The 14,358-nt window shown below is 40.6% G+C and overlaps 2 protein-coding genes across 2 annotated transcripts; one reads left to right on the top strand and one right to left on the bottom strand.

Moving 5' to 3' along the window:
* The first annotated feature begins 1,168 nt into the window (after window positions 1–1,168).
* On the top strand, window positions 1,169–2,164 carry ch25hl3 (cholesterol 25-hydroxylase like 3). Its single transcript, XM_030791809.1, has 2 exons — window positions 1,169–1,539; window positions 1,786–2,164. The coding sequence occupies exons 1-2, from the start codon at window positions 1,169–1,171 to the stop codon at window positions 2,162–2,164; spliced, it is 750 nt and encodes a 249-aa protein (XP_030647669.1).
* An 8,126-nt stretch (window positions 2,165–10,290) lies between these two features.
* Window positions 10,291–12,784, bottom strand: bmp10 (bone morphogenetic protein 10). The gene is made up of 2 exons (XM_030791604.1): window positions 12,397–12,784; window positions 10,291–11,660 (listed from the first exon to the last, which is right to left on the bottom strand). Exons 1-2 carry the CDS (start codon window positions 12,755–12,757, stop codon window positions 10,591–10,593), a joined length of 1,431 nt encoding a protein of 476 aa, XP_030647464.1. The 5' UTR covers window positions 12,758–12,784; the 3' UTR covers window positions 10,291–10,590.
* Window positions 12,785–14,358: the final 1,574 nt, after the last annotated feature.

Here is a 14,358-nt window from a genome sequence, read left to right as displayed (position 1 = left end):
ATTTTTTAAAATTCTTTGTTAATATTTGCATAGTCTTACCCTGTCTGTACACAGAGTAAAAACAATTAGATGCTTAAATTTATATATATATGTGTGTGTGTGTATGTGTGTATATATATATACACACACAAAACAAAACCAAACGAAACAAAAAAAACATTTCTGCATTTTTATTTTTGTCACATTTCACACCAAGAGGAACTTATAAAAAATAAATAATAGTTCAGTCATTAGTTTTACTCTATAATAAGAGGCTTTTTATGTATGGTTTTCACTATATTGCCTGTGTCCCTAAAGTACATTTTTAAACGCAGTGTTGTTTTAGGCTCTGACACCTCTCCTCACTTTATGGATCTCGAACGCGTGTAAAGCAAAAATGCTTTACCAGTCTCTAATTACCTGTATTAATAAAGCGGTTTTGACGAAAGGTCTTTCAGTGTGTTGGCGCTGTTTCTTCGCTCTCCTGTTTTTGCCCTCAGGCGCAATCAATTTTATGCGGAACACCGCATAAAAAACTCCCTATTTTCCCAGGATGACTCCCTGTCATGCATCACTTAGACGATTACACTACTGAATGGAGCCAATTGCGCAACTTCACTAGTACAGAACAGTCATGACTAGTAGGCATACTTGTGTCGCTACTCATGCGCTGAAACAGAGGCTGCTTTAATGTATGAGTAGGAAGACAAAAGGCGGCTGACAGCATCCACACTTGGTGTCGGTGCCGCCTAAAGTGTTATTCTAAGGAAGCGGTGACTGGTCCTCATGCATTAAGGAATAGCGGGAATGACGGGAATGAAGGGGCTGAGGAGTTTGGAGATTTAAATTGTCTTCACATTGCAAAGACGGCATAGAGAGTCTTTCAGAGGCAGCTTTAGTTTCGATCTATTTATTAAGTTCGGAACTACTTCGGGGTTTCAGCTGTAACAGTTTCAGCTTTTTCGGCCTGTTAGAGAATTATAGCAGCACCAGTCGACAAGTGCGTTGGGGGACAAACCACCACTTATTTGGCGAGCAGGAACGACAAATGGGAAATTCCATTCCTTTTCCTTGAAAAACCCAATTTCGGTTCCATTCCGCCTGGAACGCGGAACATCACGATAAAATGATTGTCCGTTTCTGGTGCACGGTTTAAGTTGAAGTCAGAGTTCGTAGCTGCACGTCTAAAATGAATCTCACGTTTGTCAGTTTAGACGAATTTCTCATACCCCTCTGGACAGTATCTTTATCCCTCCTCGTTCACCTTATATTTTCCCTCCTTTTCTTGGTCCTCGACCTTTTTGGCTCTAACTTTTCGTGTATAAGTCAGTATCGAATGCCTGGAGAAGTGGTTACCTTTCATCGTTGGATGAACTGCCTCGGTAGAATTTTCCGCAGGTACATCTTTGGCGTTCTACCATTGATGATGCTCCTTCATCGCGTACGGAATGTTAGTATCCCGTATGATGCCCCATCGTTGGCACGTGCGTTGTGGGAAGTTTTCTTGTGCTTACTGATGTTTGACACATTGTTCTTCTGGTGGCACTACTGTATGCACAGGTGAGGAGTAATTTCATACTAAGCGACTTATGATTCTGCATGTGTATCCACACTTGAGTTGTAAATTTTTTTTACACTTGGATGTTTTATCTGCTGATTGAAAACGTGCTTTGATGCCAGCTCAGCATAACAGTAACAAGTTTCATAAGCAAATGTAACGAGAAAAAACTTAATAATGAGACACAACACAGCTTTAAGATATGAGGACACCAATGTCATGACATGTTTTGTGCGTGTATTCGTCAGATTTCCATGGTTGTACAGGCAGGTCCATCGTGCTCATCACCTGCACCGAGACACGTTCGCTTTGGCTGCGCAAGATTTAAGTATCTCGGAGCTTATGTCTCTGCAACTCTTGGCTATTCTGAGTGCTTGGTGGGTGAACTGTCATCCCCTGAGTGAGATCCTATTCCACCTCCTGAACTTATGGCTAGCCGTGGAGGACCACTGTGGCTACGACTTCCCTTGGGCTCTACACAACATTTTGCCTTGTTTTGGTGGAGCTCCCTTCCACCAGGCGCACCATCGATATTCCAAGGGTAACTATGCACCTTATTTCAAACACTGGGACTGGATTTGTGGAACCACTACAACAAAGACCAACGCTCACAGAAAGGAGCGTTGAGTCAGAACTCAGACATGCAATTACGAAACTCAGTTAGCTTAAGTTATCGTGCCAATAAACTCAACATATTTTGAGACTTTGTGAGGTTGTTGGGGGCACGTGTTTCTCCTGGATCCGGTTATCTTTGAAATGTTATACTTGAAACACTACAGTATTTTTAATGGATCGTTCAGTTTTTCTAGGTTCTGTGTCTAGGGACAGACTCGTAAGAGACCCTCTATGCTTTGAACACGGGTTGTTGAGCATGCGTATCAAACAGCGCAACACATTCTTCATCTTATGTACATACAAGCAAGAGAAAGCAAGGTGTACATTACTGCAGTGATGGAGCAAATTGTAAAATGTGACCCGAGATAACTTGATTCAGAAGCATTCTTAAGTTTTGTTGCTTCTTTGCTGTAAATGAACGCACAGGAGGAAATTGTTACTTTTTGTCAAGGATGATCAGAACCAGTGACACTGCTAAAGAGAACTTATGTCATGGGACAACAACAACAACAACAAAAAGACCTTAGAAGCAAGACCGGCAGAATCACCTGTGATACAGCACAGTGTTATTGTCTGTTTTACAATGGAGATTCTTTTTTTTTCACTGTGTTTTACTCCTGTTGAAAGAAGACTGTTGAAAGAAGTAAAACACTAAAGGACATAGTTTATGTGTCAGAGAACTCTAGGCATAGACTCAGTCAGGAGCAGAAACATTGGAAGGATGAAGGGTAAAGTACCTTGTTCAAAGGCACATCAGCAGGAACTTTAATTAACAACAACAACAAAAAAAAACCCTCGATTTCTGTTTCATTCTGACTTTTCCAGTGCTGTTTTTTTTTTCTTTCTTTTTTTACCTTAAAGCTGCTTCTGCTTAAGCAGCAATAAAAACTGGTTTCTGGCATTTATTATACATATCTTATTAGGTATTAGGCATTAACAGTTATTGCACAATCATTCACATTCATCATTTAACCAAAGTAGTATTTTACATTAAATTGGTTTTTGACACTCTCCCAAGCTTTCTTTTGTTTATTTCCCATGCTTTGTAAGTCAAATGTAACACATTTAATGTAATGTTTTACCGAAGATAGATCATGTATTTTGGCAGGTCCTGAGTGGATCTAAAATAAATCCAGATGTTTTTGAACACTGTTTTTTTTTCACTTTCCTAAAGACATTTTTAAATTGAACACATTTCATTCTTGTCTTGTTCGTAATTTGCAGTTAAACTACGGGCACAAATGCCATAGAAATCTGGTCAATTTTGTTAATAGTCCTTCAAAATGTGAATATAGCAACATCAAAAAAGTAATTGTTTCCCATATTTGTTGTGAACATCTATAGTAAACCTCTATTTGTGTGCTTTCAAGCTAAATTGTTTTGAGAGATAAAATTTTATCTGTGTTTAAAATGGTGTGGTTTTATAGTAATGATGTCAGAGATGGTAAATGGCTCGTTATTGTGTAATAATAATCTAACCAGCATGGACGTTGTTTTTATGAGATCAGTATGCTGTAACTAGGTTTGAATAATCTAACCAGTACAGACAATATTTTTATGGGATATTTTTTGTAGTGCTATGGGGTTTATAACTATGAATATATGAGCAAACCAGTCTCTTCTGGGTTATCAAATATATTAAATGGTATTGATCTGGTACTAATCACTAAGACATACATATCAGACATTTTTTATGTAAAGATTGACAGAGAAAATCAGACATTTTTTATGTAAAGACAGTCATTGGTAGATTAGTAGAATGGTGTTTCAATGCTCTGGATTTTGAGATTGAGCTGTTCCAGAAGTTTCTGCTGAATCTGAATTGTGTGGGAAAGGTTGGAACAAGAACAGGCAAATGTTTAAAAATGAAGACTCCTGCCAACTCCTTGATCTCATAGTGAAACTGGCATTGCAGTCACTGTGGACCACCAGATGTCCTCGTTGCATCACGGATTCCCCCCTCCCCCCTCGATGGTTGTGAACAAGGACGGCTGCATCCTCAGCATCTGTGTCATCAGCATCTTAACCCTTAAACCATATGTTCTCAATTATGAACAGATCGCTCAATCATTTGCCAGAAAGTCCAGGATTGAAATGATTAATCCTGTCTACCTTCACACCCGTGGTGGGTCTAGACATTCATGCCAAAATTTCCATTTGCATCCATCTTCTCTTGTGAGACAGGACCAGAACTTTACAACTAGCAGTCAGTATCAGCACCCAAAGCCACTCTTGCTAAAATGATACATTTTTACAGTTAACTTTTTTGTTCACGTGTGTGTAGTAATATATGTGTGTGGTCCCTGAACAGAAATGTTCGTGTTGCTCTCGGCCCAAATTCTCTGCAGGAGATGTAATATTTCTGTCTCTCATAGTTGTCTCTCGCTCTCCCCCTTAAAGGTTCACATGGTAGGGTTGCTGTGTTGCTACTCTAACCCAAATCATAATGTTGATATATTCGTTCTGCTCCCACGACACAAATGTGTGTGGCCACTACAGTGTAAAAAGGGGGGGGTTTACATATTTGTCTTTTTAAATAAATGAATTATGATTTCGATGATCTTTAAATGGTTTGTGTCACTAATATTCAAACATGTTCATGCACAGTGCAATTGCATGTAGCTTGTACAGGGTGCGAATCATAAAACTGCAAGTATTTATTTACCACTTTACCACTGTATATACTTCATTGCAATAATGCATTAGACCTTGATTATGCGTAGGCCTAAAGATGGTACGCGAATATGATGTTATGACTAAAGCTAAGAATTAAGTGAGTCTGAATGCTATAACGAGTCTAAACTGTGTGTGAAGAAAAGACTCATGGCGCAATAGCTGGTTTGGAACATTGTGTTCATCCTCTATTCTGGACAGGGGAGGGAGGGGTGTTTAAAGCCATCTTCTTGTTGACTTTTTTCCTCTGTGAGTGATGTAAGGTGTGACACAGTGAGGCAGAGAGAGAGAGGGAGAGAGAGAGAGAGAGAGTGAGAGAGAGAAAGAGTGAGTGAGAGAGAGAGAGAGAGAGAGAGAGGGAGAGAGAGAGAGAAAGAGAGAGAGAGAGAGAGGACAGTACCCATGGGTGCTGGGTGACACGTAGCCTGCAACTTGGTCAGGAGATGTGTACCAGGGGCCTCTAGCGTCCCTGCCCACGGGTGTGCTTGTTATCATGGTAGTTGATCACGGCCCAGAGCAGTCTGAATGGAGGGCAGCGTGCCCGACCCCCGGCCGGACCCTCTACTCCTTCATTATGGTCAATTATAGCATTTCCTCTCATGTAAATAACAGTGATTGAGTAGCGCTCTGTCTCTCTCTCTCTGACCCTTCTTCCTGACTCATACACACACAGACACACAGACAGACACACACACACACCCTCATAAACATATACACATTCTCTCCCACTGTCTCTGTCTGTCCACTTTCTCCCTTTCTATTTCTCAGCTTCATTTTCCCAGCTTTGTCTTCAGTTTCTATGACTCTTTTTACTGTTATTCTCTCACTCTATCTTTCTCTCTTTATTTCTATTACAAACCCTCACTGTTTAATCTATGCCTCTATCTTTGTCATATGTAGCTCTCTTCCCAGGCCCAAATATAATTGCTCTTAATCACGCGTGTTGGAGGAACACACAGAACCACACACGTACTCAGAAAATTTGTTTAGTTTTCTGTATGTCTATACATACACCCCCCCCCCCCCCTCCAAGTATGCCTTCACCTCTTAAAATATGTCCCATATTAAGTCATTTAAACCACTTAAAGAGATTATTCCAACATCAGTGTATGCAGACACATTATTCCAGATGTTTACAACAATAAAAACCTTTAGGTAAACAAATTCTGCTCTGAATAGCATGACATCTGATCTAATCAAAGTCTAACCAAATGTCCTGGCATCTCTGTAAACTAGGATGTGTGGAAAAATATTCTGGTTTACAATGTCCACACTCATTATTGCATGCAAAGTCACATGAATGGCCAACTCTTCTTGTAGGGAGGGTCCCCTTAAGTGGTGGTGGATTTGGGATCCCTGAGAGATTTTGGGTGGAGGCATCATCATGGACCTTGTCGTGTAGGAAGGGGCGATGAGCTTCATTAGACTCCTACGTCACAGTGGATGGAGATGACACACTCACAATCTCTCAGACACAACACTCCCAGCTCCACCTTAATCTGTCGGACACAGAGTTATTACAGCGGTGTTGTCAACATGTGCATACTGATCAAATATGCACTGTCATCCAGTATCGTATGAGTGGTTCACCGTTGTCTACATGAAGATCCTCATAGAATTTCCTCCAGAGATTAAAGTGTGTGGATGTTAAGGGCCCTTTCTGGTCAGCGTGGGACAAAAAACACAAGCAAACAAAAAAAAAAAGGTTCTGTTTCTTTCTTTCTTTCTTTCTTTCTTTCTTTCTTTCTTTCTTTCTTTTTTTTCTTTTGACAAGTCATTTTTGTGTGCAGATCAACAATCAGTTTTAGTCTACATGCAAAAATGGTTAGGAGGGCCACATTTTGACACAATCATAGCCAGGCTAATGGTTTACACTCTGGGGTAACACTATAGAATGTAATACATTTATGGATGACTGGAACAGAAGTACAACCTGCAGTTCTCCATGCTCGGATAATAACCCGCATCACCCAAGTGCTTCAGTGAAACCCTCCATGGTTTTAGTCGGAACTAAATTTCATGCACTTGATCTTCATCCAGTTTACTTGCTGGATCTGTAATCAGTTTAGCTGGACGTCTGTGATGTTGGCACTTGTGGACAAATTTCCTGTGTCATTGTTTTTCTTGAGCAAAGCTTATAGTTTATGAATCAAAATGATTTCACCGTGATTTGGTTCACCACATACCACCGACTGCAGTCTACATCATCGCCTTAGCAAGGAGACTATAAAATTAGACAACATGGCAGTTTTTTCCCACAGTGTTTGTTGTTGTTATCATAATAACTTCCCATTTCAACATATTTCCAGGACACTAGGCATTAGTTGACAGTATCCAGACAGAGACTTGTAAATAGATCATTAGTGAATATGTGGCTCTAAAGCTTTGGTGGTAGCATGCAGAGCGAGCGATAATTGGTATGAGTTCTTGACCCCAGATTTACCATATTTAAACTGTCATATCAATCCTGTCTGATTAAACACCAGTGCAAAAAACAAGACTTCCCACATTCCTCTGCATCAGTGCTATCCCAAAATACTTTTTCTAAAGAAAAAAAAAAAAAGAAAAAAAAAAGACATTTGCGGGGAATGTTTAAAGAGGACATCCAGCAGAGTTAAAACAATACTGTGTCTGTGAACTAGTGAGTATCAAGATTATGCTGACCTGACTGGTTCTCACAACAGATTAATTAGATTCAGATGCACAGAATGCAAAACGCACTAATATGCATTACCAGTTAATATGTCTCCTGCGTCAACAGATTGGAAATGATTACCAGTGGACCTCTTCCAGATATTATGCAACTGTTTGCCGGGAAATGGCAGGAGTGCTTAATGCTAAAGTAGCAATGCATTGGCAGTGAAGAGGACATGACTTAACATGTGAGAATGAAGGTTAAAAAAAAAAAAACATATAGCACACACGACATGGGTCTAAAATGTTTGGTTTGGTCAGGTACTGTCAGTGCTGTTAAGTCCCTATGTAAAATGAAATGTCAATAACAGAGAGGGGACACTCTCTAATATGAGATCAATCAGTTGCAGCTACTTCAGACTTTTCCCTTTAATATGCAAAAACGTAGAACTTGACTGATAATGGATGGCAATGTTGTTGTGAAATACAATTGGACTCACATTTGAGATTAAGTACCCAGTGAATAGACATCATTTTAAAAGACTTCCGCCCTCTTTAACATACTGAAAAGCAAACTGCAAAGGTTTTTAGTGCGAGAGAGGTTTTTTGCCAACTCAAGCCTGCCGTAGTATTCGTGTTACTGAGGGATGTTTATATAATGACCCTAGTCCAGTCCAACTTCCCAGGCAGAATAAACTAGGAAAAGGCTTCATTCATTTGCAGTAATCTAGTGAATTCAGGCACTAAGACAACCACAAAGACCTCTGAAACATCTGCTCTCCATTCACACACAGTTTATTTACATTTGGTATGGCAGTTTGTACAATGCATTCATTTTCTTTTTACGACACATTTTTCCCACTGTCTCGCATCCAGTATGCAAAAGGGCAGATATTACAAACAACAACAGATATGACCTTTTTTTTTCTTTCTTTTCTTTTCTTTTTTTTTTGAGACAGAAAAATCCCATGGGAGCAGTTGTCTCTGTCTGTTATTTGTCAGGCAAAAAAGACAGGTCTTTCATTGTGGTCATTATAAGAGTTTCCAGGGCATTTCTTGTGTCTTTTGGATTTGTTTGACAGATGGAAACTTTGACCTGAATGACAAAAGTTCACAGTTGTCAGACTGTTAAGAACTGTGCCCAGATCCCCTTCTTAAATGATGGACTCTCTGTGTCTAAATATAAATCTGCTGTTTTGAAGGCAAGAATGTTTTGGTTGTTTGTACACTTACATGGAATATATACAAATCACATCACAATACATTTTATGACATGATATAAAATGTCTTTTAAATTTAAAATAATTTTTAAAATGACATTTTATTTTTTTACCATTGAAATGGTATCCATATAGTGTGCAATGTTTTACATGTAGTGTTCTACAAATTCACATAAATGACAAAATCAATAAATTAATCAATAAATAGGCTTGTATAAGAGCAGCAGAAAAAACATGAGTTTTGAATTTCAGGAGCACAGGGATTTATCAGTTACAGGTTCTTTTCATATTTTCTATTTTGTTTTTTGCTTTTTTTCCTTTCATTCTCTCTCTCTCTCTCTCTCTCTCTTTCTCTCTTTCTTTCTTTCTATCATTTTTTTAAGATTCTTGGTGAAGAGGGAGAACAAGGAAGACAACTGTATCCACTCATCCTCTCAACTTGAAATTGATAAGAGCCCAAAACGGATTCTCTCTCTCTCTCTCTCTCTCTCTCTCTCTCTCCCTAAAAGAAAGGGCACCATAAGGACGTGGGAGGATAAATATTTGGGTCTACCACCCAAGCTTGTCCATGAATGAGGGTCTTTGGAGGATATTAAGGGTGTCAGAGAGTTGAGACTGCGAGTGAACCAGCGGTTTGGGAATTCTGATGCATTTCACCCCCTCCTCACCTCTCAAACGACTTGGAATGGTGTGTCCTCCGGCCGTCAGTGTCCATGCGCATGTTTCTTACTTATAACACCTCGTTATCACTCCCGGACTCCGGAGCGGGAGAGCCTTGGCCGGTATGTGTTGCTCGAATAGTTCGCAGGGTAAAGATAACCCTGTTGTAACCTTAGATGCTTAGTTTACAGGGTAAAGCTGCTACCAGTGCAGAAACAAAAGTCCTGTCAGTATCCTCTGTAAATTCCAATTTTCTTCGTTAGTTCTAACGCTAATGTTCACATCACAGCGGTCCGATGCATGTTAATTGTACGTTGGCACACAGTAAAAAAATTATATCAGGAATCCTTGAGTGTCCTTTCATCTTAATGTGCATTAGCAGACTGACTACAAAAACTATCAAAACATCTTTTCCACAGGCTGAGTGAGTGTATCCAAGGGCTGAGAGCTGTCTACAATACATGCTAAATATCTCGCAATATTTTTCACACGTGTTTCATGTGTTGCAAAGATCGGATACCTGAAGTATCATAGAACATTTATTTCGACCATTGATTCTGCTGAAGAATGATCCTGATACCATATCAGGGTCTGTGTGGGCAAAAGGCTTGCTGTGTCGCATTCCAATTGTCTCTAGCGTAACCTCGACGACCTCTTGGTGTTTTAGGATTGATGATTCTTCTCAACTCTACTTCAAGCCGGTGAGACACCCACTTAAAGAGAAGATTTCACTGACGTAAACGGCACGAAGTGGCCTAGAATGTTACGAGGTGACATATGTTATCTGTTATTCACGCTGACTCATTTTTCTTGAGGACTATGCAATTCTACATTGATCAAATTTTTGAAACACTTTCTTCCATTGAAGAGTTTGTCATACTACTTGTGGAAACAGTGTCATCTGTATTTGATTTAATAGCCCCTGTCCTGATATGCAACATATCCACATATTTTACAACTTCTCAAAGTCCAAGACAGTGCAAGACTATAAAAACAAGCAATGTAGCATGAAGATCATCCTCAAACTAAATTTTCCTCATCATTTCTCCTCAACACATAATACAGTCCACTACAGGAACCTCTGCAGATCAGTTTTGCAATATCCTATTGATGATGAAGTCTGTGACAGTCCTTTTATCATGGTTTGCTGGAAACGTAGCATTCTTGCTTTCACTTAAGTCTGTCATTCAGAAAGATGTTTCATAAAATCCCAGTCCTCCTCTCTTGATGGCCAAAATTTCTCATTCTGTACTATCTGCAGCCACATTCTGCTACTACCATACCCTCAAACTTGTATTTGTAAGTCACCACGCCTGTGTCATCTAAGTACAGGAGGGATATAGGGTCCAGTTTGGTAGGGACACAACAAGCACTGGAAACCCTTTGTGGGCTCTTCAGGCTGACAAGAGTTTGAACAATAGCGTGTTTCGTTGGAGTAACATGTTTGGTCAGAGGGTAGGAGCATATCCCGGTGCATTCATAAGCTTCATATCCAGTGGGCGCTAAAATCCAGCTGTCCCAGCCGATGTCCTTGAACTCTACGTAGAGAGAGTTCTTCTTGCACTGATTCCCTTTGGCGTTTCGACGAATTCGTGATGCCGTGTCATAAATGAGGTTGGAACGCATCTGAAGAAGTACTTCTTCGTCATGCTCCTCCTCCTCCTCATGCCCTTGGACATGCCAGAGCCCCATTGTCTCAAGACTGAGGTTTTCCTGAATACCCTGTCTTGGAGTCTCATGCTCGATCATCTCGTTAAGCTCACGTTTATCGCCACGTTGGTCGCTGCTCTGATCGTCGGAGAACACGATTATTAAAGGCATGTGCTTCTCCTCAGGGCTGGTGTCTATCTCCATGTCACCTTCTGGGGTGTGATCTCCGGCCTTGGGGTCTGACCCTGGCTCTCGAGCTGTGCCCTCAGAGTTCAAGCTTGCAATGTGGACCTCCAGCCTATGGGTGGAGCTATAGCCTGACTTGCACCATCGGTGAACCGCAGCGGTCATGTCAAACGATTCCCAGCCATTGTCAGTGCCATAAACCTGGCGAGATGCCAGCTCTACCAATCGTGTATCTCCGTCCTCCTCTCCTCCTCCGTCTCCAATATCATCTCCCCTTTTCTTCTGACAATTGATGTCATCACACTGTTCAACCTCAAACACTGTTACCTTGCGGTCAACGCCAGCGTAGAGGTTGAGATCAGTCTGAACGAGTGTGTACAGGCGGAGTTCAGCAGCTGTCACTCGTTCATGATGTGGGATGGTTACGTTGAAAAGTAAAGGGTGTCGCCTCACACCCCCTTTGCCCACAGTAGAGTGAGAAGAATCTGAAAGAAAAGCAAATATGTACAAATGTTAGTACTTCTGTTTTATGTTTACATTAGCAACCAGAATAATCATTGTTTCTAGTGTGCAGATATTTCAATCACTTAAACTAAGTCTTGCACAATCGTTTGCTATCTCGACAAGAGGATAAAAGTGTACTAGAGAATGATTTATTAAAATGGTCTGTTGATTCAGTTTTGTGTGAGGGTGTTGAAATGTGAGGAAAGTATTTTGATGGACTGCATATTTATTTAATAGTTACATTTATGGTTAGGATTAATATTTCATATATTTAGTACATTCAGTTATATTTTAAATGAGCCAATGGATTTTAAATGCTTTTACTCCATGTGTACTATTTGTTTATTTATTCTTTCCTATAATTTTCATTTTCATTCAGCAAGCTTTCTGAAGAGTGTATAGGTGATGACACAAAAAATCCGATAGTTTGGAAACCATAATATACAGTTCCGAAGAAAAAAAAACCAAAACGATTTTGTCTGTGAGGTTAACACTACATACGCAAACATATAAGTGACTCTTATTCTACATTGCTCATGAATCGCTTGCTCATGAATCGCTTTAAAAGATTGTTTTATGTCTTTATATTTATTATAAAACAGACCAATAAACCTTAGTTTGGAGTGGCTGAACTTTGGTGTAGCACCAGTCTGATGAAGTGGCGGTCATGGAACAAGGTGGTGTAAACACATATTTACAGAATGGCAAGTACAGTACCTTCGTTTTTGAAGCTTCGTACAATGTTGGCGGTTGGCATGGCTGTGCGATCGTTTGCAAATCGGTTGTACAGCTCCATCATATACTCTGGGGGTTCTACACGGGCAGCCCCGGGCTGTAACTGGGGCCCCAGTCCCGACAGATTGAAAGTGCGTAGGAACTGGCTCCGAAAGGTTTCCAGAAGGTTCTTCACGTCTACCTCGTCATCCTGCTGCTCCAGAAGAGAGGGATCCACAACACCACCGTGTCCATCATCAAAGACCGGAGCCGGACGGTGCCTCTCTGGAGAGGGTATGGGGTTGCATTGCCCCAACTGGGCATGCAGGAACCACAAAATGGACAGAAAAACCAACGAGGCCATGGAAATTGATGGTCCTCCAAAACTAGAGACCCCAACTCTGACCATGTTACACGGCAGAGAAGGGGGATAAAGGTATATATCACCTACAGGTGCAGTCCAATGTCCAGAGCGAAATACACAAGAAGTGAATGTTTGTGGATCCTGAAACAAACCCTACCTCCTGCAACAATGCTGGATCAGTTTAGGAAGAACGTTTAAAGTAATCCTGAAGGAAGGTGCTTGCTGGTCTCAGGGGTTATGAAGAGAGGAACTGACCCTTGTTGCTGAAAAGTGTAGAAGGTTCTGGGAGTTTGAGACCTACTTTAGCTATCTGCTTGTGGCTGGTAAATGCGTTAAATTGCGTCTGCTCTAGATCTCTGCCACTTTATGCATCTCTGTGACTTTTGATCTGTGTTTGATGTCTGAGGAGTGCTGTCTTGTCCCTCTGTGGCATCTCTTGTGTTTTTCCTCTCTTTGTCTCTTACTCTTCTACTTCTCTCTGCTCTCTACCCTTTCTCCCTCTCTTGCCTTCCCTTTTCTTATCTGGGTCTAGTGTCCTTCTGTGTGTGTGTGTGTGTGTGTATGTGTGTGTGTGTGTGTGTGTGTGTGTGTGTGTGTGTGTGCGGGTGCACGCGTGTTGTTATCTACTTTCTTTCCCTTAATGAGGGTTTTGTAAACATGGTTCTGATACCGCCAGAAGCCTCTTCCTTGTTTGGGTGGGAGAGCCAGGGAAGATTTTGTTGAATTTGTTTATTTGTTTTTCCAATGGTGTGGTTTGAGCAATGGGACTGTTGTTTCATTGACCATTTCTCTCAGACACATCTAGTTAAGGGCCTTATGATATCCTTGACCACAACTGGATACATCTGCCTTTCAGATTAGTGAGAGTGAAATTGAATTCAAATGAAGTGTGAAAGTACATGATCTGAGGTGAGGGTTGTAAACTACAAAGCCGTCACATATCATAATCTCTCTCTTTGTCTTTAATTTTCCTTTCACTGAAGCAGAACAAAATTTAGCGGGAGATGCATTTATGATAAAATCTGATGGGGTACCAACCTCTTCAGTTTTTCCACTTGTCATTTCATTTAACTCAAACAGCCCACTGTCAGAAATTTCACTGCTCCATAGTAAAATGGTATTCATCATGTAGTGATTTACATGAGAGTTTTGTTAAACATCGTCTTTATCCATATCTGACTTGACAATGCTGGTGTTCCCCTCCTTATCTGGTTTGAGTTGTCCTAAGAAGTGCCTGATTAAACAGCATACCTGTCACAGCAGCGCCAAACTGCAAAACCTCACCAGTGTTTCGGAAGCACTGGAGAAGTATTATCTGAATGCGTGAGAGGCTATCGTTTGCTAGCCAACAGCAAGGGGAAAAAAAGTAAAACAAAACATAGAACCTTGTCATTTTTCCCACACACTAGATACTTCGCTTCTTTTCCTTCGAAGATGTTGAGAATAGCAGCCATTTTTCCAACTCTCTCAGAAGTTAGATTGGAAGGTCAATCTAAGGTCACAAGGTAACTTCAAAAGAAGGCATGGTGACCCAGTAAATGACACTATGACAGTTTTCATCTTGCATTAACCTTCCCCATTACTTTAGCTGGTGTTTCATA

This window comes from Chanos chanos, chromosome 14 (genome assembly GCF_902362185.1).
Source record: "Chanos chanos chromosome 14, fChaCha1.1, whole genome shotgun sequence".
In the NCBI taxonomy this organism is placed as follows: domain Eukaryota; kingdom Metazoa; phylum Chordata; class Actinopteri; order Gonorynchiformes; family Chanidae; genus Chanos; species Chanos chanos.
The sequence above is the reverse complement of the archived record's forward strand: the minus strand, read 5'-3'. Positions and strand labels throughout refer to the sequence as shown.